Raw genomic sequence first — 25,152 nt, forward strand, 5'->3', positions numbered from 1 at the left:
CTCAGACCCTGGATTCCGAACGGCGCTCGGACCGCGTGACCCGCGTCCGGCCAGCTTACAACTGCGGAGACAGACTGCGAGGAGCAGAGACCCCGCGAAGGTCACGACCGGCAGGTCCGGGCTCGGTGGGTTCTCCGGCCGCAGCCGCCCTCCTCCTTCTGCGGAAGGTTTGTCTACACTCGCTAGCCTGCCTCTCCGCTCCAGTTCACTCCTCGGTTCGGGACAAGGAGGCTGCGTTAGTCCAGCTCGCCCGTGACCTTCACTTCTGAATCCACATCCTCTCTGGGTCTTATTAACACCGTGCGTTTGTTCCGGACTGTCGCCTTGGAATACTATCCACGCCCCCACCCACCAGGTGCCTGCGTCCTGGGCCCATCCCTTACTGGTTGCATCCACAGGGGCCCAAATCTGCAGTCTGTGGGACCTCAGCTGGGCACCAGGTGCGCACCCCGGGCTCAGAGATCTACAGACCCCTCATCCCTGCCGCCCCTCCCAAGGCCTGTCCTACTCTGAGCCACACCCCTGTTGCCTCCCTCCCCTTCCCTTCTCCACCCCACCCCACCCCGTTGGCAACCTCTGACCCCCACCCCCACCCCCACTCCAGTCCCGGCTAAGCCTTCACCACTCTTCACCTGGACAACTGTAAGGATTTCTCATTCACTCTTTCATTCCACAGAGCTTCCTGGTGCCTCCTAGTACAGGGTGCTGGGTGTCCCTGGAGAACCACATGGACACAGTCCCTATGGTCATAGGACCCATATTCTCCCTAGAGATGGACACAGAGAAACCTGTTGACAGCCCACCTCTCACCTACTTAGGGTGCTGTGAACTCTCCGTCCTAATAAAACACAGCCCTCTGCACCCCACAGCCGTCCACCCACCTGACCACTTCTCCGCTCTTCTCTACAACAAACTCCTGCCCGGAGCTTTCTGCAGCCCTAATCTCCACTTTATCTTTCCTGCCACTTTCTCTGAGGCCACTGTCACTACCACCCCCTGTGTTTTAAGTCCAGTGGCCAATTGCCAGCTTTTCCTGAATTGACCCTTGGCAGTGACCCCACCCTAGGACGCTGCCGTCGCTTCCTTGTGCCTCTGCTGCTTCCTCGCCAGCCTCTAAATGCGTGCCCGCCGCCCCCGCCTCAGTCATGGGTGCTTCTCAAGCCCTTGAGCTGCTCGTGTCCACTTAGGGCTCGAAGTGGCACCGTCCCAAGCTCAGATGGCCCCGCTGGGCTGATTCCCCCACCATCACACCTCTCATCCACCAGAGCTCCCTGACGTGCCCTCCTCCACCTCAGGGCGCGCACCCCTTCTGTCCTCATTCTCACCTCAGAACTCCCGGGGTTTCCTTTGCTTCCTCTCCCTCTTACGCCCAGCCCACCACCACCTGCAGATCCTGGCAGCTCCAGATTCCTGCCGTGTCGACCACCTCCACTGCTGCCACCTGGTCCAAGCCTCCAATTTCCCTAAAACCTAAGTCCAGCTGTGTCCATCTCTCTGGTGTTCAAGACCTGCAGTGGTCTGCATCGCCCTCAGGGACCCCAGGCCTTTCCGCCTGGTCTCCCGCCAGCCTCACTGTGGCTCTTTCCACACCGGCCCCCTGGCTCCCTCTTGGCTCAGGGCCTTGGCATGTGCCGTGGCACCTTTGCCCAGACCCACACTTCCCTTGAGTCTCTACTCAACACCCCTGACGTCCGTGTCAGTCTGCTCCCGACCCCACCCCGTGGGCACTCCCCCACGCCCCGGCATGGGCACTGAGTCCCCTGGCTGTCAGGCGCACGTGGAAGGGGAGGGGTCCGAGGGTTTGTCACGTGAGGGGAGCAGCATGGTGCTCACAGGAGGGAGCAGGAACCTGCAGCCCAGAGGTGAGTGTGCGGGATGCAGTGCCCTGTGCCAGCCCCTCACCTGGCCCCATGGCCAGCACTGTGGCTGTGTCCCCTGGGCCACCGGGAGCCCAGCCTGGCACACGGCCTTGGGCACGTCCTGACCGGCGGAGAAGAGCAAGACATCCCACAGCACCCCCCGCACCCCCCTCCCCGCATTCTGACTTCCTGCCTCAGAGTGTGGTGAGGGCAGAGGAGGAGGGGGCCAGGGGGTCCAGTCTTTGATGCCCTCTTCCCCCTGCTGGCAGCACGGGCTAGCAAGGGTCCCTTCTCTGGGCACCATCTCCTGGACATGCCCCATCCAAGGCCCCACCGGACACAAGAGCCCTTTCTAACCAGGGAAGCCCTGGTCAGGGTAGGAGCTCCAGGTATCCCAGGTGGCCCCGTGGGTACTGGCCTCCGCCTGCAGACCTGAGTGCCACATGGAACCCTCTGTCCTGGAGTCTGGAAGCTGGGTCACCCAGTACTGGTGAGGAAGTCCCGAGGGGGTGCCGGTAGCTGCCTGCTCAGGGTCAGGTGGGTTTGGAGGGTGGGGCTTCTGTTCCCCATGGGGGTTGGGGGACGAGAAAGGCATATTCCAGGGGGGGGTCCCCAACCATGTCTAGCCCCAGGCCCGGGTGAGGGCACATGGGTTGCCTGGGGTGCCCAGAACACTTCCCTGAGGCCGCCGGAGGGAGGAGGGTGAAGGACCCTCCCCCCACCAACAAGTTCTGCAAAACAACGACCTGCTGCCCGGCCAGCAGACCCCCTCCAGAGAGCAGGGCCACTGAGCCATCCCTCTCAGGGCCTCAAGGACAGAAGGCTTGGTCCCGACTGAGCGACTGGCAGCTGTGCCTGCCTGGCATCCACTTCTTGCCCTGCATCCTGGCCACAGGCATGGGGTGTTTGGGTAGTTGGCGGGGTTGGGATCCTGTCAGCCTGGGTCACCGTTGTATCCCCACTATGTCAGGCATCTGGCACACCTGGAATGAATGAATGAATGAACAAATGGGTGAAGACCCCTCAGAAATGCTGGGGGGGCTTCCCTGGTGGCGCAGTGGTGGAGAGTCCACCTGCCGATGCAGGGGACACAGGTTCGTGCCCCGGTCCGGGAGGATCCCACGTGCCGCGGAGCGGCTGGGCCCGTGAGCCATGGCCGCTGAGCCTGCGCGTCCAGAGCCTGTGCTCCGCAACGGGAGAGGCCACAACAGTGAGAGGCCCGCGTACCGCCAAAGAAAAAAAAGAAGAAATGCTGGGACCAGTCGTCCTCCTAGGACCCCGGGCCTGTTCTGGGGCCCACCCGTTGGCAGGCTGCAGCATAATGATGTCACCTGGGGCGGAGCGGCAGTGACCCTTGGACAGAGGTGCAGGCGGGACAGACCCGCAAGGGGCCTGGCAGCTGAGGGCTGGTCCTTTTCACTCTGGGCAGTTTCTGTATTTCCCAATTTTCCACAAAGATCTCATACACTTTCATGATCACAAACACCTATTATTTCCAAAGTGAAAAGTACAAATGTGTGTTGTTGCTATTAGCTGATTAGAAAAGTGACAGTGGCTCACTGTAGAGCTCCGACGGCACGGCAGGTGCAGGGAGAGGAGACCTACCCACTGCCCGGCCCCCCCAAACGCAGCCGGGCCTTCTGCCCCTCCTGTCACCTGTCACCTGGAACCCAGGGCGGGGCTGCAGCTTGTGGGACCGCGGGGAGGAGGAGGAGGGCAGGGCCGGCAGAGGGCAGGGTGGGGCCCCAGTGTGGCTCGCCCCGTGATCTTCTTTGTTAAATGTTCTTTATGAGTTCTTTCAACAACTGTGAGCTCCTCCAGGTGGAAGGTGAAAGGCAGGTGGAGATTCTGCTCAGTGATCCTCATCAGACAGAAGCAGAGGTCTCCCGTGGGGGTCGGTGGTCCCTCCTGAGGGGTCCTTCTGCGAACCCCGCCTGGGGGCCCTCCTCATCAAAGCTCACAGGCGGCATCCGTGCCGGCTCAGCACTTGGGGCTGCCTAGGAAGAGGTGCCTGCCTGCCGGAGCCAGCATCTGCCCGGGTCCGTGGGGTGGGGGTGGAAGTTTGGTCATTCCGCCAGGTGTGACACTGATCCGGGCGGGGCCTGGCGAGGAGCACGCGGGTCACGGGAGAGCCCTCGACGCCCGCGGACAGGCGCTTGGCACGCGCAGCGGTGGGAGGGATGGGCCGCAGATGTTTCCTTTCTTCGTCTCGGATCTCGGGATTTGGAGACACTGGTTCGATGTCAACATTCGTTTCACCTGCTCCTTCATTTATTCAAGGGAGGTCGACTGCGGGCCGACTGGGCGCTGCACCCCGGCGGGGGACAGGTCACAGACCTGGCAGCTTGGTCGGAGAGAGCGAGGTCTGCCTAGGGCCCCGGAAGGGAGGCTGGCTGGGGGGCCTGAGGGCGGGAGGGGTGGGGCCGGAGCGGAGGCGTCCGGGCGGCCTGAGAAAGGCCCTGGGGGCCCAGGGAGCAGGACGGCCTACGGCGTGGGGCAGACCGGGGGGCGGGGCCTGTGTGTACCCGAAGGGCTTCCTTCAGGGAGGGGTGACGGGTTCTCCCCCGGCACTGCCGGCGTATTGGGAGCAGGTGCGTCGCCGCGGCGGGGCCGGTGCCCTGCGGGGTCGGAGCCGCTTCGGAGCCCGCCCCGCGCAGGCGCCTTCCCGCGGGCGCAGTGCTGCGCGTTCCCGGCAGAGGGCGCGGCGGGGACAGGGCCGCGGAGGCGCGGAGCCGCTCGCGGGGTCCTGGGCGGGGCCGGAGTCCAGCCCGGGAGGGGCCGCTCCAAGGTCACCCCTCCGAGGACCTCAGCCCTGTCTGTCTCCGCCCTGCAGTGGCGCGTTCTCAGCTTAACCGTCAGTTACACTGATGGTCCCTGTTTCAAAGCACGCGGCGAAGCTTGCCTGCGGGTTGGACCCAGACAGTCTCCGTGTGCGTGTGCCAGAGGAGGTGCTGGGAGAGGCCGCGTCCGCAGAGGCAGGAAGCAGGGACGGGGGGTTGCTGTGTCCAGGGCTGGAGAGGGGCTGGCGGGACCCTGACTGCTTGGCCGGGAGGGGCTGGAGGCTGCAGAGCCAGGCACTTCCCACACGTTCATGGCTGAGCCTCACACTGAACGGGTGAGGACCGCGAGGCAAGGCACCCCCAGGGTCAGGCCCTGCGCCAGGCATCACCCCCTAAGACGTGCCCCATTCTCTGGAGGAGGACACTGAGGGTGAAGGCGGCCCAGTGCTCTGTCCAGGGTCTCAGGGCTGGGACCAGACCTGCCCAGGCCAATGGGGACAGGCGCACATCTCCTTTCAGGCCAGGCGTGCCCACAGAGCAGGGCCTAGGACAAGCAGGTCGGAGCAGCGTGGAGGGAGGGGCGCTTCCTGTCCTGTGGCCGCTGGGAAATGGAGTCTGTCCCGCTTTCCTGTCCCCAAGTCTGCCTGGGATTGTGTTTACAACCCAAAGCGAGCCAGCCGTGCCGGCAGCACCCACAGAACGGTCACCATGGCAATACGGAGCAAGCGCTATTTTAGCCACATGAGGCATCACAGGGAGACGCGGTGGCAGAGCCGAGACAGGTCCCCCACTCTCCGCCCGAGCTCCTCGCCTGTCCACACCAGGCCACCTGCATCAGGTCCCACCGGGCTGAGGTGCCACTGCCTCAATGAGCCCGCCCATCAGAGCGTGAGGCTGCAGCCCCAGGTGGGCGTGGCCTGAAGCCCGGCATTGCTTCTAAACTGCTTGTCCTTAACCCCAGCCTGGGAGGCCGGGGGGCTCAGAACACCCCCGTCCAGCAGCGGAGGTGCAGCTGGGACCACCTTCCAGAGACAAGTGCACAAAACATGTCTGCATCATTGGGTCCAATCATTCCACTTCTGGGAATCTGCTTTAAGGAAAGAACTGGAAATGCAAACGTTTGCAAACCAGCTGTCCCCGCGTCAGCTGCAGGCTCAAACGTGGGAGGTGACCTGCCTGGCCACGACCCCGCATGACCTTTAGATGGAAAGTTGCACACTCACAGGCACATACACATGCAACGCAACACACAAGTCCACGTGTGTGCAGACACGTGCACACACCTGGGCTTGTGCTCACCCAGGCCAGGCAGGAGCGGCTCTGCCAGGACGGCTGCCGGGTGGCCCCAGAAACCAGTAGATGGACGGGCAGGGCCCCGTCCAGCGGGAGGCTGTGTCCAGGCGCCTCTACCTGAGGAAAACGTCCGTGCTTCCCCACGCGGGGGGGAGATCACCGGGACCCGGTCACCCAGGGTCAGGAGCCTCCTGTGGACAGGGCCCCGGCTGCCGTCCCCAAGGGACAGGGCCCTGCACCCAGAGGCAGCCCTCAGCCCTCTCTGACCCCCGATGACCCTTGCCGTGGAAGAGCAGGTGGGGTTGACACCTGCTTTCAGGATGGGACTTCATCTCTGCAGCTCCCACCCGGGTGGGTAGGTGGCTGAGGCTCTGGGGCCCTGGGAGATGCAGCACCTTCCAGGGTCCAGCGCAGATCCCAGGGCAGGCCCCTCTGTGCCCCATCTGCCCCCCCTCCCCCGCACGGTGCCTCGGCGGAGTCCCGAGAGCTGTGCCTTCAAGGTCACCCTGAGGGGAAGCCACCCAGCCTGGCCAGACGGTTCCCAGGACTGCTCGAAGGCCGGGCCCGGGGGGTGGGGCCCTTGGTACCTGGGAGAGGGGGGCTGCGGGCACCCCAGGCCAAGGACACGAAACCCACAGCTACCCCATCCAGGTGCTCAGGCACCTGGGCCCACCCAGGGAGGGGCCACCTTAAGGGAGGCAGTCCAGGTGGACGCCGCATGCACAGCGGGTTTCGTTATAGGAGACGAACTTGAGGTCCAGTCACCAAGTGTTTTATACCAGGCAGAAAACCCTGCCCCTTCCCCTGCGGGGACAAGTCCAAGCTGTGTGCGCAACAGACCTCCTTGGAGAGATAGTGCAGGACAAAAACCAGGTAGCATCTTGCTCGTAAGATGTGCAGAGACCCAGAGTCCCATGGAGAGCAGTCTCCCAGCGGGAAATCGGGACATCGCTTCCTGACTTGGCGGGACCCAGCAGGCCTCCCAGGAGGGGTGTCCTGCCCTCGGTGTCCTGGCTGGGGACCCTTCCAGGCCTCTGCCTCGTTGTCCTTCAGCTCCGTGGCCTCAGTGGAGCCCCAGCCTCTCTCGAGGGTCCCCTCACTCAGCCTCAGTGGACCAGGGCAGGCAGCCCAGAGGCTGGACCACCCGTCTGGTCTGATCGCACTGTCTGGCCTCGCCACTCCACCTCTAAATTGTGTTGAGTCCGGAATGGGTACAGGGGTGTCCCTTCTCCCGCGTGTCACACGCCACTTGCCGTGCTGGTACACCAGCTCCCCGAAAATCAAAGCCCCCGGTATAGTGTTTGCTGAGTTCCACGGCGTGAATTCACTGAACTTGGCGTCAGGGAGACGTGTACACATCAGCTCCCGTGAGCCTGGGGGAGCCCCCTCTTCCTCCCCCATCCTCTTCTCCTTCTTGCAGCCCCCCGGGCTGGGAGAGGGGGGCTCTCGCATTTCTCAGGACCGACCCTCCTCTGCAGGGCAGCACGCCCCTCCCCACCCCCGGAGGAATAAATCAGCATCTCCTAGAAGTGCCCTTGCTGTGCTCAATGGGACCTAAGAGACTGCAGGGAATTTTCAAGACACAGCCCGGATTGCAAGTGTACTGTCTTGGCTGCAAATCCTATTTCGAGCATCTAAACCCAAACACTGACGTTTTGTGTGTCTCCTGTTCCAGGCTAATCGCCTCGCAGCCCAGGCAGACGTGCGCCTTGGGCCAACCAATAACCACAAGCAGCAACTACTGACTGGGACAAGGTACAGACACCGCTGTAGGTGCCTTTTATTAATTATAGCAGTTAATGTTCACGAAAAGCATATCCCATCGCTTCCCCATTTAACAGGCGACGGTCCCCGGGGCAGGCGGGTCACTTGCCCAAGGTTACATACAGGCATTCAAGTCCGGAGCCCACACTCTCAGCCGCCGTGTGTACAGGACTTCTCAACCAAGGGGCCATACCTGGGGAGGCAAACTGCGCTCATTTTCCCCCAAACGGTCACCCTGTTACCCTGGGAATCCAGAACCTCCTGGTTGTAGCAGCTCTTGACGTCTGGGCCAGGTCCCCTCAGCTCACCTCCAACCTCAGAGCAGCAGGGGGACAGTCCCCGAGCTCACGGCCGGCGTTCCATCTTCTCCACCGCTGTCCCGCCCGGGACTTCCCCTGACCTGCTTAGCCTAGGGTGGGGCAGCCTGAAAGGGTGGAGGCTTAATGTCCCGGGGCTGGGGGGGGACCTGGCTGATGCATCCTCAGAGGACCGTGGTGAAGGACCCCTCAGAGGGGCTCTGGGGATGGAGACCCCACCCCGCGGTGACAGCCCAGTAACCACACTCCACTGGCGTTTCCTCCTGCATCTCCCCACCTTGCTTGCTCCTGTGTCCTAGGGTCGCTTCCCAAGGTCGCCCCAGGCACTGAAGTCCTCGCACAGATGCTGCTTTGGGGTCTTGGAAGAGTCGTGGCGTTGCCACTCGGTGTCATGACAACTGGCTTCGCTGGTGGAACATGGGAGGTGAGAAGAGGCCTGCACACCTCCCACTGCTGCGTCTGGAGCTGGCTGTGGCCTCAGGGCAGGCGGGGAGAGCCGGAAAGTTCTCCAGGCCACCCTGCCTCCTGCAGCAAGATGGCAGGGGGTGCTGACCATCAGGCCCCAGGTCCAATCCTAGGTGAGGCGCCAGAGCCCCCCGAGGACAGCCCGTGCGCCTTGCCAGGCCTCTCGGGTTGAGATCGGGACCCTGATGAGGAGGAATAGTGCCTAAGGTTCGGGGTCCTTATGAGTGAGTTCACCTGAGGGTCTCGTACCCCCGAGTCATATCCCGCTTGTTTGTGGGAAAGAGGCTTCCCTTGTCAGGGGTCCCTAAAAATACATCTGAGATGGATGCCTTTGCCAAAGGGTGCTTGTTGTATGAGTTTCCTGTGGATGCTGTAACAAAGGACCACAAACCGGGGGGGGGGGGTGCTTAAGACAGCAGAGATCTATTCCCAGAGTCTGGAGGCCAGAAGCCCATGATGAGGGTGTGGGCAGGGCTGGTTCCTTCTCCAGGCAGCAGGGAGGATCCCTGCCAGCCTCTGCCCTAGATTCCGGTGCTTTCCTGGCCATCCTTGGGCTCCTTGGCTTGTAGACACCTCTCTGCCTCTGTCTCCACAAGGTGTCTCCCTGTCTCACTGTGGCCTCTTTGTAAATAAGGACACTAGGGGTTGGATCTAGGGCCCACCCTGATCCCACAGGACTTCATCTAAACCCACATCTTCACTGCATCTTCAAGGACCCTATATCCACTATCACACTCACAGGCACCAGAAAGGAGGCCTTAGCACGTCTCCTGGGGGACACGATCCAGCCCACCACTCACGCTCTTCAGACTCTTACCCACCCCCCACCGCCTTCCCTCACCGCATCCAGACCAGCAGCCGCGAGCGAGTCGCGACAGCCAGAGCGGGCATATATACGGAGGACCTGCGGCTCCAGCTCACACGTGCTCGGCCGCGTGGGAGCAGCTCTGGAGGGTGTTGGACTGGGGGGCGGGGGTGGACGTAAGGCTGGACAGGGGACAGTTTATTGATGTGGGAGCTCACCTGTGACTAGGGCTGGACTGTCTGAGCGAGGTGGCACCAGCCCTCATACAGCTTGGGTCACTGCGCCAAGAGGTGACCTTAGCAAGCAGAAGTGCTGGCCAGGGAGGGGTGGGGGGAGGATGGCTCTGATCATGGCCCCGGCTGGCCACAGCTGTGGCACCGACTGTGGCTCGATCCACTAAACCTCCTTGTCATTTGTTGCTGTTGCCGTGACAGCTGCCACCTTGAAGGACCAGTGCCATCCTGAGCAGGCGTGAGTGCCGCGGGGGTCACTGCTGGCAGCTGCCCCCAACGTAAGGTGCAGCCTCTCCAGTGCCCTCCGGAGCGTCAGGGGTGCCCTTCAGCCCTGAGAATGGAAGCTGGTGGTAAAGCCCCAGACCCTCCTTCTCCAAAAGGACAACTTGGGGGGCTTCCCTGGTGGTCCAGCGGCTAAGACTCCACGCTCTCAATGCAAGGCGCCCGGATTCCATCCCCGGTCAGGGAACTGGATCCCACATGCTGCAACTAAGAGTCCGCACGCGGCAACTAAAGATCCCGCGCGCCACAACGAAGAGCCGGCTCAGCCAAATAAATAAATAGATTTTCTAAAGAAAAGGGCTATTCAGGGCCCACTCTCCAGGGCTCTGCAGGGGCCCCCGGTGGAATGGGAGCTGGTGGCCCATTGTAGACGTTCACTCCCACCTTGTAGACTTTCCCTCCCTCCTCCGTGCTCCCCACACCCTGCTCCTGTGTCTGGGGTGTCACCCTCCGTGCTGGGTTAAACAGTGTCCCCCCAAATTCATGTCCACCCAGAACCTCAGAATGTGACCTTATTTGGAAATAGGGTCTTTGCAGCTGTAGTGAGTTAAGATGAGGTCACACTGGGTTACAGAGCCCCAAATCCCACGACAGGTGCCTTTACAAGAAGAGGAGGGACACGCAGAGAGAAGCCACGCGATGACAGAGGCGGAGATGGGGTGATGCGTCCATCAAGCCGAGGGGCGCCGGGAATTGCCAGCGGTGCCAGGAACTGCGGAGAGGCCAGGGACAGGCTTGCCGTCGGAGACTCCAGGAGCCCAGCCTGCCCACACCTGCGTCTTGGACTCCTGGCCTCCAGAAGTGTAAGAGCGTGAGTTTTTCTTTTTTCTTTTTCTTTTCTTTTTTGGCTGTGCTGTGTGGCTTGTGGGATCTTAGTTCCCCAACCAGGGATCAAACCGGGGCCACAGCAGTGAAAGCGCAGAGTCCTAACCACTGGACCACCAGGGAATTCCCTGAATTTCTGTTGTTTTAAGCCTCCCAGTCTGTGGCACTTTGTTACAGCCACCCCAGGAAACTAATTTCTCCCCAGATAAACTTCCTCTACCAGGTCCTTGTCTCAAGCTCTGCTCTTGAGGGAACCCACACGATGCCCCCAGGTGTGGGCTGCATACAGTGAGGCGTCTGCCTCACTGGGAAGGGGGAGGGGAGGGTCAGTGCTGGTCCGCCCCCTGCTGCAGGCGACGGAAGGTACCTGGGGCCCGGTCCCCTCCGGCCTTGGGGAAGAAGCTGTCCCAGGCGCAGGGAAGCATTTAGGAGTCTAGGTACACGCATCCTGGCCTCCACAGGAGAACACAGACAAGGGAGCTGCCAGCCCCCAAAGACCATCCCTGCCGGAATGAGGCGCATCCAGAGCCCAGGCCACCTCCCCACCCGGCCACCTGGCCCAGGTGCCCCGGCTCAGGAAACGCTGCCACCCCTGCCCAAGCCAGCTCCTCTCAGCTGCAAACCTTGATCCGCCCTGGCCTTCAATCTGTTCGTGTCATCAGCACCGGAATAGAACTCGCGTCTAAAGTGCATCAGCCCTTCCCGTCCCTCTTCCTGGCCCTGTAAACACGCGGGCAGAAATAGCAGGCTGCAGGCTAGAGGGAGTGATTGCTGGTTGCGGAATCAAGCGAAGGCTCCTGCCCGGGCGGGCCTGGCTGCGTGGGCGCCCAAGGCAGTCACACAGCCCAGCTTTAAATAGCTCCCTGTTGGTGCGTGCAGCAGCAGAAGGGCGGCCTGTGGGCCGTGAAGAAGGCGGGGAGGGGTGGGCGCCGGGGTGGCCGGGGTCCTGGCGGCGGAGGAGGGTCGGCTCGCTGGCTTCTGGACCCAGGGGAGCACAGCAGTTCCGGGAACCTTGAACCCACCCGCGCATCCACCAGAGGCCCCCGTGGAAGGCAGGCCTTAGGGCGGACCCTGGGTGCCAGGGGCGGGGGTGCTGTGGGCGGCCTCGGGCCCAGCCCAGTAGCTTCAGGATGCCATCGGGGCCCGGACGTGCCACCCCCGGGCGACTCTCCATGTTCCAGGAGGAGGGAGCAGTGACGCCGCTGGAGACACGCAGGCCAGAGGGCGCGCATCTGGGAAGGGGAGAAAGAGGCGTCCCTGTCCCCACTGTCAGAGCTGGCCAGGCATGGCTTGGGGCCCTGGCCGGCCCAGATCCAGGCTCTGCTGCATCTCGGCACCCGCTCTCTGCTGCCCACGTCAGTCAGTCTGGGGCCCGGAGGCCCCGCTCCCTGGTCGGTCCTGCCGCCTGGGATGAGCCTGTCCAGCCCTGCAGCCCGGTCCTTTAGAGCCGGCGCCCAGGGGGCAGCCTGACGCCAGCAGGCGTCCTCAGGAGGTAAGCGGCCCTCGAGCTCGAGGGGTGAGCCCTGGGCGGGATGCAGGCCTCGGACACGGCCGCTCCCGGGGGGGGCCGCTGGGCCCCGCAGCCCTGGCTGGACCACCCGGCCTCAGGGGTCACTCTGCCAGCTCAGCCCCGCGGTGGGTGAACGTCCCCAGCGCCTGCTCCCGTGGCCTGGGGACAGGGCACGCCCTGGGCAGGTGGCCCCGCAAGGCACACTTTCTGACCCCCACAAAGTCACCGTCACGTGCCCCTCGGGGTGGTTTGCGGGGGCACCTCAGCGCCAGCGGGGTCGTGGCCTGGCTGCCACCTGATCACAGCAGGGCACCGGGCCTGGCATTCCCGACCCTGCGGCCGACAGCTCGGCTGCACAGCTGCCCCTCGAGTCGCCTCTGTCCCCTCGGAGTGGAGTGTGAGGACCTGCCCTGCTCTGGTGCGGGGGTGACCCTGCGGTGGCAGCAGACGTGGGAGGGGGCCGGGGTGTTCACGGGGACTTGGTGGTCTCCGCTCTCCCACCACCACGTACAGAAGGCACCGTGATGGCACCCCCGGCCACGCACCCGAGGGACCGGGGGTGAGTGACTCTTCCAGCCCCCGCGCCTCCCCCCAGCCCCTCTGTCCTCAAGTCTCCGTCCCCAAGTCCCTCTGTCCTGAGCCCGTCGAGCTAGTGGGAGGAGAGCCTTCCAGGCTCCAGCAGAGGAGGTCACAGTGAATTTAAGCAGTGGCCAAAGGCTCCGTTTTATTTCATGCTGGGGCCAAAGGCCTTCCCACTTTCTCACCGAGAAGATGAGCACCTTCCATGGCCGGCCTCCTCCCCCTCCCCGGTCCAGACCCACAGAGCTAAGTCCCAGAATCAGGATCCTTTTCTGAGTCAGACGCAAGGCTCCCTGGGGCCCGGTGCCTGCCTGGCTCCCAGGTCAGGAGGCTGGGCTGCTGGGCCGTCTTCTGCAGACCAGGGGTCCGGGTGAGGGTGGGGACGGAGCCTGGGGGTGCTGAGCGAGGTGGAGGCCTTCCTCTCCTTTTATGTTGCCCGTGGTCCTCCCCCCCGTGAACCACGCAGAGCCCGCCGGGGGCGCTTCCCCAGGAGGCTCCGGGCGTGGGACCTGCGAAGCCGGCCTCACATGGTGTACGCGGCCCAGTAGATAACGTTGACGGCGGCAAAGGCCGCGGGGAACACGGCGCGGGCGTAGATGTCAATGGTGTCCGCGTCAATGGGCTTGAAAAGCGCACGGAGGCCCCCCTGGGCCCCCTGTTTCTTCGTCTCCTCTGTCTCCACCTCCACCGACCTGTAGGAACCCATGAGGTTCCTGGGCACGCGGCACTGCCGGCGGGACGCGGCGAGCTCCTGGGTGACGCCCGCGGCCGAAAGGGAGAAGAGCACGATGGCATTCTTCACGTCCATCTGCACGGGGAGGGGGAGGGGCGGGCTGAGTGGCTGGAGCGCTAGGGGCAGGACCCCAGCCCAGGCCAGCGGCTCTGTCCTCAGAGCAGGCGGCAGAGGGTCCCAGGTTGAGCACAGGAGAAAGTGCCCCCTGCCCCGCTGGCAATGCTGACCCGTCCTGGGGCTGGGCGGGGGCGCTGTCCTTCGTCCTGAACGTGAGAGGTCCCACCCCCCACCCCCTCCGCCCCCCCTACCCCCACCCCCTCCCAGCCTCACCTCGACCCTCTGCTCCTTGACCTTCACCTTGACCTTGGCCTTCTGCTTCCTCCGGTAGTCAGCGTTGAAGTGGGCGAAGGCGTACTCCACCAGGGCGGCAAACACAAAGACGTAACAGATCCAGAAGTACACGTCCAGCGCCTTGATGGCCGATGCCCTCGGGAGGGAGGAGCGGGCGCTGACCATCAGTGTGGTCATGGTCAGCACTGTGGTGATGCCTGCTGGGGGCAGGCGGCGCCGTTACCGGGCCCCAACCCCGCCTGGGTGCGGCTCAGGCTCCCCTCGCCACGCCCGGCCTGGCTGCCCACTGCCCCAGGACAGAGGGCCCGAGGGCCTGCAAGGCTAGGCCTGTGCTCAGGACGGATGGGCCGGGGCCCTGCTCCCAGACCCCCTCCTTCCACCAGCTCCCTCGGGGGAGAGGTCAGGGCCCCGTACCTAGAGACACCCTGGCGGGCACTGCTGCCTGGCTAATCCAGAAGGAGACCCAGGACATGGCGACCAGGAGGATGGAGGGCATGTAGGACTGGATGATGTAGACGCCCCGGTTCCTCCGGAGGTGGACGTGCAGGCTGAGCCGGGGGAACTGGCCGGCTGCCGGAGACGCCCGTTAGCACCAGGCCCGCACCCAGGGCAGTGCTCGGGGAGAGGGGCGCTGAGCGGGACCTGGGGCCGCTGCCAGCCTCCAAAGAGAGGAAGACCCTTGTCCCCACCTCGCCCCACAGCCTGATGGGTCAGGAGAGGGGCCGGCCCTGCGGCGGGGCCACCAGAGGAGGGAGAGGAGAAAGGTTCCGGCCTTGCTGCTGGCCCAGTGGGCCCCTCCCAGAGCGCAGGGCACCCCTCTCCCGCCCTGCTTGTGCACAGCCCAGCTCAAGGACAGAGCCAGCCTGGGCTCGCTGGCTCCGAGGACCGGGCAGCAGGGGCGGGAGGGGCCAGGAGACAACACAGGCTTGGCCCTGGAGCCCCCCGGCAGCCCTCAAACCCCGGGAAGCAGTGAAGAAGCGAGGAGTAAGGCGGAGGAAACCTGATCCGGGCCCGCACTAGGGCTCGTCCCGAGCGGCTGGCCAGGCACAGCCTGCACCGACCAGTGGTTTTCCAGCTGCAGCCTCCGGGGGCCCTCAGGGCCGGCTGGTGGCTCTGCGGAAAGCACTAGAAAACCACCAGCGGGGCTCACAAGGAAGAGGCCACGAGAGGCCGCGTTACCCGATTTGAAGTTCATCAGCTCCGTGGTGAAGCGGTAGCTGGTGATGGTGAACTGGGCCAGCTGCAGCCTGTCCAGCCCATGGATCTGCCCCTGGTTTTCGGACCAGTAGTAGACGATGTCCTCGGACGAGTAGCCGTCTGCAGGAGAGCCCACATGGGCCGCAGAGCCTGGCACCCCCTCCCCAGCCCCTGGCAGCCCCCGCAGGACTGCCCTGCCTGTGCTGGGAGCCCGATACACAGAGGCAAGGAGCAAGGAGGCCTGGCACCCCGGAAAGGTGGGCAAGGCCAGATGAGGTGGCCAAAGGGCAGGTCACCCTTGCCAGGGTGACGTGCAGGGGCCGCCATGCTGGCCCAGTGACACAGGCACCTGTCTCGTCTGGGCTCCAGGGCCGGCTGTCCTGGGCAGGGTGCTGACCGGCAGCAGGAGGGTCAGGCTGCTCGGACCTTCCAGCCCCTTCTTTTCCTTCTCCTGTTTCTTCCCCGCCCCCCCCCCATGCCTCCCTGCCCCCCGTGCCAGCCCGCACTCACAGCTCTCCAGGTGCAGCATGCACTCCTGCTCGTCCATGGGGTACTTGGCCAGGTCCATGTCGCAGGCCACCGTGGAGGTGATTCTGCCCAGACAACACACTGGTAGGTCCCCAGGATGAGGCCAGCCCCCGGCAGCCGGCGCCCCTCTGGCCCAACATGGCAGAGACGCTCCTGCACCCAGCCAGTACGGCCTCCTCACCGGGCGGTGGCAGGCTGCCTTTGGTCTTGCCGGCAAGCTGCTGGCATTTGGGTGGAAACTGGAAACTGCGGCCACTTTACAGATATCTGTGAGTCTTTCTTCAGGGATCAAGAACCGGATTTCATTCACTTTCCTCGTCCTTCAGAACAGCTGGCTGGCTAAGCTGGGGGCCAAGGAGGCAGGTCCAGCCTGCGCCCCCCTGGCCTGCCCCTGGGGACGGCCTCTAGGTGTCCCCACTGACCACGCAGCCTGGGAAAAAGGCTGATGTTGCCAAGTGTGCTGATTTTCCAAGAGAATTTAGATTCTTATGTAAATCTCCTGATCTTTAAAATGCTGGCAATTAAGTCCACTTTTAAAAGGCACGTGTCAGAAGACACACATTCAAGCAAATACACGTACACGTGTGTTCACAGCAGCACAGCTCACAACAGTCAAATGTGGAACCAGCACAGCTGTCCATCGATGGGGGAGCAGATACACAAAACTGGTGTATCCATGCGATGGAATGTCACTCAGCCATAAACAGGCAGGAAATTCTGATAAATGTCACAACAGAGATGAAACTCGAAAACACTACACTAAGTGAAAAAAACCAGACTCAAAAGGTCACGTAGCATGTGATTAATTTTGTGTGAAATGTGCTGAATAGGCAAATCCATGAAGGCGGAAAGCAGGCTGGCAGTTTGCAGAGCTGCAGAGGGGATGGGGAGTGACTGCTAACGGGCACGGGGTCTCCTTTCGGGCGAAAGGTATTGCAAGTGGGTAGAGGTGATGTTTGCACAACACGGGGAGTGTGCTGAGTATCACGGAATTGTTCACTTTTAAATGCTTGATTTGATGTTATGTGAACTTCACCTCAATTTAAAAAGACAAGGGCACGCGTTAGCCAAATAGCGGCCTCTGCTGGCTTCCCGCCAGCAACCTCTGCTTCCTGCGCAGCTGCTGGTTGCCGGGGGATATAAATACCGCCCCCCGCCCACCCCCCATCCCCCCAGCTCCCAGCAGCGCGCTCCGTGGGGGGGCTGGGCGGGCAGGCAGCCGGCTGGGCTCACCGGATGCTGTAGAGAATCACCCCATCGGGCTGCAGCCGGATGAGTTTGTTGTCCACCGTCACGTCGTGGAACCAGGCGGACTTGGCGTTCACGATAAAGGTGTCTGGGAGCCACAGCTTGTCCACGAAGCGGCTGTCCAGGCCCAGAGTCTCGTTGGTGTGGTTGTAGGACAGCCTGCTGTCGCGCCAGCTCTGATGCAGAAACACCGTCACGGTGTACTCCTGCGGGGGCGGACGCGGAGGCCTGGCCGTCAGCCCCTCCGCACTCCGGGGGCGCGCGGCCGGCAGCGGGGCGGGGCGGGGGCCGGTGGCACCTACCATGTTCGCCTCGGAGATGTGGTCGATGCTGGCCACCTCGATGGCGAGTGCCACGTTCACGGGGGGGCCTGCGAGGAAGGAGCCAGGCGCGAGGAAGGAGCCAGGCCCGAGGCCGGTGGGGCTGAGGCCAGGCCCCAGCACCCCCGGCCGCTCAGCCAGGCCAGCGAACGCCCCAGAAGGTGGGACAGGGAACAGCCAGGGGCTTTGCAGGGGAGGCCTCGTGTTGGTGCAGACCAGCCTGGGGCCTGAGCAGACCCGCCTCCCTAGCGTTTCCCTGGGGGCTGGTGCAGGAGCTCAGGCGTGCCCCTCAGGGGAGCGGGCCTCTGCACCAGCCCAGAGCCAAGCAGAGCTCACAGCCACACCGGACCCAGGGTCTGCCGGAGCCCGACGGCCACTCTCACCTCCGATGCCAGGCCGGAAGTTGCGGGCGTAGCCCTCTATCAAACCGTCCAGGTTGGGGAGCCAGGATATTTCCAGGTTGGAGCCGACATAGTCACCAATGTCATTCATTGCTCTGGAAACGCAAGGCCCACTGGTCACAGGCCGGGTGCCAGGGACAGAGCCTGTCCTGGGCACCTGGGCCAGGGGTGGACAGGGAGGAGGCCCTGCGGGCTGGATCTGACCAGTCCCAGGAACTCACGCCGGACACAGGGAGCCCCCGGGAGGCGCAGAGCCCGGGAGTCCTGGACCTCTTCCACCGGCCTCCATGCTCAGCTTACACCCCACCCACTCGGGCCTGAGGGAGGCCACCCAGGTCAGGCAGAGGCCCCCGGCTCCCTCCATAACCACCCAGCGTCCCCACCCCTGGGGTCCCCCAACAAGAGCACATGGCCTCCCTTTCAGCTTCTGAGGGCAATGTGTCCTGTAGGAGGTGACTTGGGAGAAAAGACGTGTGACCAGGAGGCTGAAGGCTGGGGAGAGGGAGAGAGCGGGTGAGGTCCCACAGCCGGGACCCAGGTCCAGGCCGAGGGCCCACGGGGAGGCTGCGGGCCGGCCTCCTGCCCTCTGTCCCTTCCCAGGCAGCTTCCAGATCTCCGCAAATTGCCACGTGCCTCCGGGGCTTAGCCTGACCCCGGAGCAGCTGGGGGCCATGCCCCCTGGTTTCAGATTAACCTCACTGACAGCCTGTGCTGGTCGTGTTTGTTCCTGGTGGGGCCGCACGGGGACCCAAAGACACAGGCGTCTCGTGGCCCACACACGCCGACTGCTGGAAGCCCCCCAGTGGCTCTGCCTGCCCCCCTCCTCCTGCCCACCTCTGGGAAACAGAGCCCCCAAATTCATGGCCACCCAGAACCCCAGAATGGAACCTTATTGGGAAACAGGGGCTTTGCAGATGTAATTCGTTACGACGAAGTCGTGCTAGACTAGGGTGGGCCCTAAGTCCATGACTGGTGTCCTCAGAAGAAAAGGAATTGGACACACAGGGAGAGCCACGTGACCACAGAGGCAGGGACTGAAGTGATGCGGCCACAAGCGGAGGGGCACCAGGGACCCCGGCAGCTCCAGAGGCCGGAGAGGGGCATGGACCCTGCCGACACCTTGGCTTCAGACTTCTGGCCTCCAGAATCACGAGAGAATAAATTCCCCGTTTTAAGTGCCCCAGCCCGTGATCGCTTGCTACAGCAGCCCCGGGAACCTCACACACCCTTGCTCCTCCGGCCCGCGGGGCGGGGCGGGGGCATTTCTCCTAAACCCGACGGCAGGGAACGAAGAGGGACATTCAGGAGGAACCCTCTTGTTCTTCTCTGAGTCACTGGCTGTCCCCAGTGGGCAGAGAAGGCCTCCAGGTCGCCTGGGGCCGGAGCCCGTCCAGAGCCCGCAGGGGAGACGGTGCGCCAGGGTCTGGGTGCAGAGCAGCTGGGGGCTCTGAGGCCCTTCCGCCCTCTCCCCAGAGTCAGGCGTGGCCGCCGTGATGAGCCGGCTGAGCCCTCTGGGCTCCCGCGGTGCTGCTGCTGGCCGCCCCGCCCCTCCCCTCAGGACGTGGGACTGGCTACCGCTGAGCCTGTCAGCGCAGCCTCCGTGTCCCGCCCCCCCACCAGCCCCCACCTGGGCCACCCAGACCCCGTCCCCCTCCGACCGACGCCCCAGCCCCCTGCCTGCTTCCAGCTGCTGGCACTCCCTGACCCCTGCCCTCCAGCCTCTCCCCTCTTGGACGCCTGCATGACCCTCCAGACCCTCTGCCGTCTGTCCCCACCTCTTTCTCCAGCGCTAACTCTGACCCCCCCATGTCCCCACGCTGATTCCCCCCACCTCCACTGAACCCCCACCCCTCTCCTGGCCCCGGGCCCCCGAAGGGAGCTGCCCTGGTCACGCGTGTATTCATCCACCCGTCCACGTGGCTAGTGTGAGCCTCGGTGCCGCGCTGTTCCAGAGACGTGACCGAGCCGGGCAAGGACAGTCGCGGCCCAGGGCCCCGCAGAGCTCAGCGTCTGCAAGGGGCGGCAAAGCAAGGGGCTTTGAGCACGAAGAGGGTCACGGGAAGGGGAGGTCAGGAGCCCTCCGGCGGGGGGAGAAAGGGGCAGCCTCCCCGAGAAAGTGACATCACAGCCCAAAGAGAGAGAAAGTGAGTCTGGGGCGAGGCAGGAGGCAGGCGAGGGCTCCACGCTGTGGGGTCTGGGAGGGGCCTGCAGGGCGGTGGCAGGCGTGGGGCGGAGAGTGTGTCGGGGGGACCGCGGGGCTCATCCAGGGTCAAGGGGAAACCAGCACTCCGGACAAGGAGCTGCTCGAGTAAGTCGATTAAACCTGGATGCCTGTGGGGGGGGCATAGGAAGTGTCCTGAGGGAATAGGGGGGACAAACTGGGGGCCATCGCGGAGGCTGGGGGGACGATGGGCTGGAAGGGCCATGGCGACAGAAAGGGGCCTGGTCCAGACGGAGGGAGGGTCAGCGGAGGGAGGGGCCGGGAGCAAGTTCTGCCGCTGAGTTGGTGGGGCTTGGCATCCAGCTGCACTGGCCGCGGGACGCGGTCCTCTCAGGGGGCTCGGGAAGCACCAGCAAGGGGCCCTGGGCCCCTCATCTGCTCCACACACTGGCCCATGAGGAAGGCTGAACGTGACCCAGGAGGTCCTTGGCTAGTGAGACCTGCAAAGCTGGCTCTCCCCGCAGGCTCGCGGGGTCCCTCCAGGTGAAGGCTGGGTGGGGCGTGTGGACAGGGCAGGTGCTTTGGTAACAAAGTAAAAGAAGGAATTAAATGAAGCCCTGGCCCCAAGTAAAGCACAATTAAAAATGCAAATGGAGTTCACCCTGATGGTCGGACGCAAAGGGATTGAAATGAGGCTTTATTTTTGGAGCGGCCCAGCGGCTGGCTTGCTTGGAGCCGGGCCGTCAGCGGACACCACCCTTCCCGGCCTTGGGCTGGTGGCACAGGTGAGCACACCTGTCCCGGGTCAGGGCCTCACACCCGCTCACGGGCCCAGAGGCAAGGTCAAGGGCAGCGCCCACCGTGAAGCTCGCCCGAAAGTGCCAGGACACTGGTGGGTTCTCAGCTCTGCCGTCTCCAGGGGTGAGAAGGGAACAGCCTCCCGCGGTACCACATCTCACCTGGGACAAGGGGGCCGTTTCTGCAGCTGCGAAGGGGTGCAGGGGCTGGAGTGCCCTGGAGGCGGGGCCACACGCTGCTCTGGGTCCTGGAGGGCCCTACCCTCCTCCACTGGTTCAGGTAGTCAGTGGGGCAGGCGGGGTACCTGGTCCATGGGGGGCTCTGCATGGGCTCAGAATGTGGGGACTCTGACCCGCGTCCCGGGAGGGAGCGTCTGACTCCTCTGAGGGCCCTGGAAGCCTGCGGTGGCCTAGGGTTGGGGTTTCATTAGAGGAACAGAAGCTCAGAGACACGCCAGGCTCAAGCTCGTGGGACAAAGCAGGTGCCGTGAAATCACAGGCAGCTTCCGCCCTCCTGGGGCTGCTCCTGGGTGCCGTCAGGCCCCCCGCCCTCTCCTGGTCCCCCTGAGAGAAGCCCCACCCCTGTCACCTGCCTGTGCCCCTGGGGATGGAAAAGGAAGGTGGGTATAGCTGAGCGAGGCAGCAGGCACCGCCTCCAGGATCCTCCCCCACCCCCCGCACCCCCGACCCCACGCACAAGAAGCCCACGGATCCCTGACAGCTCTGCTTTTAGAGCAGCCGCTGCAGCGCTGGCACCTCAGTTACCAAGGCGAACACCACGACGATCGCACTCACGGGAGGTGAGGGCGAGGCAGGAGCCGCAGGCACAGCTTCTCCAGGGAGACGGAGGTGCCAGCAGCCCGGGAAGGCCACCCACTCAGGTAGGCAGCCGGCGAGCTTGGGTGGCTGCTGCGTGAGCGGATCTTCAGACTCAGGGAAGCGTGGCCTTGACCCGACCCACAAATGCTGCACAGCTCACTCCCGTCTTATCCCACCAGGAGCCCCAGGATCTGGGCTGAGGGGCGGCAACAAAGAGGTCCTTCCATTAGCCCCACGTCCCCTCACACCGCCCTGTGGTGGGGGGGGACGAGGGAAGGGAAGGCACTCTTCCCCTGGTTTCTGAGCGGATGGGTGCAAAGCATATGGGAAAGGAGGCCCCGCAGGCCCCCAAAGCCCAGAGGCTCTCGTCCCACCTGGGGCCTCAGCCTTCCTACACAGGCAGACAGGCTCACCCCTCGCCCAACAACCCAGGAGCCAGATGGGGTAGGAGTTCAAAACACTGCAGAGTTCAGAAAGGCAATAAAATGCACTCGTGGACTTGGGGAGGGGTGTGTCTGGAGAATGTTCCAGCAGGAAGTGTATAAATATGCCTCACGAGTAGCGTGAACACAGACAAAACAAGCCAGGCAGGCTTGGCTGCCAACTGAGAGTTGGTGTCAAACTTGGACTAAGACTTGGGGTTCAGAGCAACTTAGATTTCAGAACTGCGGTACGCAGCTGTGGGCCTGAGCCAGCAGCTGACCCCCGGCCCCCAGCACATCCCTCCACAGCCACACCTCAACGCTCTGCCCTTTCTGGGACCGTGAGGCAGGAAAAGGAGAGAGGAGAACAGCCCACCGGGCTTGATAAAGAACAAGGCCCCGGGACAGGGGCCACATCGGCACTGCCTGTGACTCTGACGTGACAGCCGGGTCTACAACCAAAGCCAGGCTCTCCTGGCTCTGCCCTCCACCCACCAACAAGTAAGCTCTGACCACACACACACACACACACACAGAGCCGTGTTACATATTGTCCGAGAGACTACAGCCAAAACACAGGCCAGTGTCCAACGATTTCTGGCTTTTAAAGTCTTCGACATCAGTTGGTTGGCCACAAAGTCTGGAATGCTGGGGGGAAGGGGCAGGGAGAGATGGTTTTGCCCCGTTTTTTCTGCAGCCCTGGCACCAAGATGATTTTCAAAAAGGCCCCTCACAACTCCTCCGGCAGGCAGCCAGACCCAGTGCTCAGGACGCTGGGCAGCCCGGGGCCCACACCAAGTCCAGTCTGCAGAGACACGGAAAGCGAGCCGGGACCATGCTGGCCCCTGGGAGCCAGAGGGAGGGAGCCTCAGCACAGGGACCTTTCTTCTTAGCCGCTGCCTCCTCTGGGGAAGACAGGGCACCTCATCCCCTCTCCTGACACGTTGAAAAGAAATCCGGAGTCTGTCCCCTGCCAGGGGCACCTGGCTCCCCCACTCGCATACCCTGGAGTCGGATGGCATTAGAAATGGTCCCAGAAGGGAGGTCCACAGCCACACCTGCCATGAGGACGCGCCTTTCGTGTCCACCCCAGACTGCTAAAGGCAACGGCAGCTGGTGCCCGAGGAAGGGGAGCAGCCTCCTCTCCCGTGTTCTCCGGAACCCTCCTTTCTTCCTGCCTGCAGCTGGGGCCCTGCTGAGAGCTCAGACCGCGCCTGGAAGGGCACCGGCCAGCCAGGGATCGGCCGAGTGCCGGCTGGGGCGAGGAACCCGAGCTCAGCAGGCGAGCCCGGGCACCGGGGGACCCGCGAGCGGCTCTGACGCCCTCGACCGGCGCTGCGGCGGCGCCGGTTCAGCACCGGGGCGGCGGGGCTGCCAGAACCTAGAACATCGCCGCTGCCCGCGCCCAAGGGCATCTCCGCGGCGAGTTTGGAGAGGAGGGCCCGCGGGGGAGACGGGGTGCGGGAGTCATGGGGGGGATGGGGGACAGACACGGTGGGAGCCGGTGGGTGCGGGCAGACGCGGGCCCCTGGAGAGCAGGGGTTCGCGCGGGGCTGCACCCCGGCAGCCGGGGCTTGGCCGGCGCGGGACTCCCCACCGAGGGCGGCCCCGGCGCAGCGCGGACCCGGCGCTCGCTCACCTGGTGCCGCGGTGCTGCTGCGCGCAGAGCAGCAAAAGCGGGGGCAGCAGCCAGGCCAGCGCGTCCATGGCCTCGGCCGGCTGGGCGCTGGGCCGGGGGCGGCGCCGGGGTCCGGCCGGTCGCGGGAGCTCGAGAAGTTGCTTAGCCGGCGGCCGCGGCACCAGCGGGCGGGAGCGGGAGGGCGCGCGGCGCGGGCGCGAGGGCGGACGGAGCGGCGAGCCCGGAGCCGCCCCGCCCCGCGCCGCGCCGCGCGGCCCCCTCCCGCCCCCTCCAGCTCCGGCCGCCCCGCCTGCAGCCCCCTCCCGCCCCCGCCAGCCCCCGCGCCCCCGGCCGGGGGCCCGGCGCTCCCCGTCCCAGCGCCGCCGCCCCGGCCGGCCCGCAAGGGTCCCTCCGCGCCTCTCCGGGAGGCGCCTCAGGCGCAGGACCCGCGTGGGCGCGGCCTCTCGCTGCCGCCAGGCGCCTGCGGACCGACGGGCGCGCCAGAACCTCGTCCCTGGGGCGGAGTCTGCGCTGGGCCGTTTGTGGGGTCACGGGTCCTCGGGAGCTGGCTCGGGGCGAGGAGGGCGCCAGCGCCCCAGAAGCCTTCACCTTCTACCGGGCGAGACGGCTCCCAGCCCCGGCAGCTCCTTCCAAGACCCTCGCGCCTGCGCCTCGCCCACCCTCCGTCGGGTGGGCGGTGAGAGGATCGGGGGGGGGGGCGCTCCCGCTCGCTGCCCCGCGGCCGCAGCTCTGTGGACGCAGTGACCTCTCCGCCTGGCGGGTCAGGCTCCCTCGCCCCTGTCCGCAGGCCGACGGCTGGGCGCTGACGACTCGGCACCCCTACCTCGCCCCACCGCCACCCCCAGCGAACCGCCAAGCAAGCCAAGGCCTCCGCATTCTCTACTGTGACTCTTCCGAACACCGAACTCTACACAGTTTCCCCAAGAAAGCAGACCACAAACTCTTCTCGTTTGGTCTCATTCATTCACTTCTGGACTCCGTATCAGTTCACGACCGAAAGCGAACACCTCATGAAAACATTTAAAAATGGTGGGCTTCCCTGGTGGCGCAGTGGTTGAGAGTCCGCCTGCCAATGCAGGGGATGCAGGTTTGTGCCCCGGTCCGGGAAGATCCCACGTGCCGCGGAGCGGCTGGGCCCGTGAGCCGTGGCCGCTGAGCCTGCGCGTCCGGAGCCTGTGCTCTGCAACGGGAGAGGCCACAGCAGTGAGAGGCCCGCGTACCGCAAAAAATAAAAAAATATGGGCAAACTGGTCCCGGAGTGGGTCGAGTCCTGTGTGTGACTGTTGACTCTGGCCAGAGCAGGGGCGGGGCGGGGCGGGGCGGTGGGCGGGGGTGGGGGTGGGTGGGAGTGTAGAAAGGGCTTTGCTGGGGCTTCCCTGGTGGCGCAGTGGTTAAGGATCCACCTGCCAATGCAGGGGACACGGTTTGGAGTCCTGGTCCGGGAAGATCCCACATGCCGCGGAGCAACTAAGCCTGTGCGCCACAACTACTGAGCCCGCATGCCACAACTACTGAAGCCCGCGCGCCTAGAGCCCGTGCTCCACAAGAGAAGCCACCGCAATGAGAACCCCGCACACCACAACGAAGAGTAGCCCCTGCTCGCCGCAACTAGAGAAAGACCACACGCAGCAACGAAGACCCAACGCAGCCATAAATAAATAAATAAATTTACCAAAAAAAAAAAAAAAAGGAAAGAAAGAGCTTTGCTGCTGGGAATTTCTAGCCAGGTCCTGAGGGCCACAGATCAAGGGGACTGGGTCTCAGCCTTCTTTCCTAAAGCCAGCAATGAGCTCTAAGACAGTCAGGCAGGTCCCAGCAAAAATG

At 64.1% G+C, this 25,152-nt stretch overlaps 1 protein-coding gene across 2 annotated transcripts; it reads right to left on the minus strand.

The window, feature by feature from the left end:
- Positions 1 to 12,831: 12,831 nt before the first annotated feature.
- Positions 12,832 to 23,535, minus strand: GABRD (gamma-aminobutyric acid type A receptor subunit delta). 2 transcript variants are annotated; one of them, XM_059065101.2, is made up of 9 exons: positions 23,329 to 23,535; positions 17,473 to 17,585; positions 17,072 to 17,139; positions 16,755 to 16,975; positions 15,504 to 15,586; positions 14,976 to 15,113; positions 14,211 to 14,366; positions 13,776 to 13,993; positions 12,832 to 13,520 (listed from the first exon to the last, which is right to left on the minus strand). In XM_059065101.2, exons 1-9 carry the CDS (start codon positions 23,394 to 23,396, stop codon positions 13,236 to 13,238), a joined length of 1,350 nt encoding a protein of 449 aa, XP_058921084.1. In that variant the 5' UTR covers positions 23,397 to 23,535; the 3' UTR covers positions 12,832 to 13,235. The 2 variants fall into 2 exon arrangements, with proteins under 2 accessions (XP_058921084.1, XP_066875161.1); XM_067019060.1 differs by lacking the exon at positions 23,329 to 23,535 and adding an exon at positions 21,244 to 21,813.
- Positions 23,536 to 25,152: the final 1,617 nt, after the last annotated feature.

This window comes from Kogia breviceps, chromosome 1 (genome assembly GCF_026419965.1).
Source record: "Kogia breviceps isolate mKogBre1 chromosome 1, mKogBre1 haplotype 1, whole genome shotgun sequence".
Lineage (NCBI taxonomy): Eukaryota > Metazoa > Chordata > Mammalia > Artiodactyla > Physeteridae > Kogia > Kogia breviceps.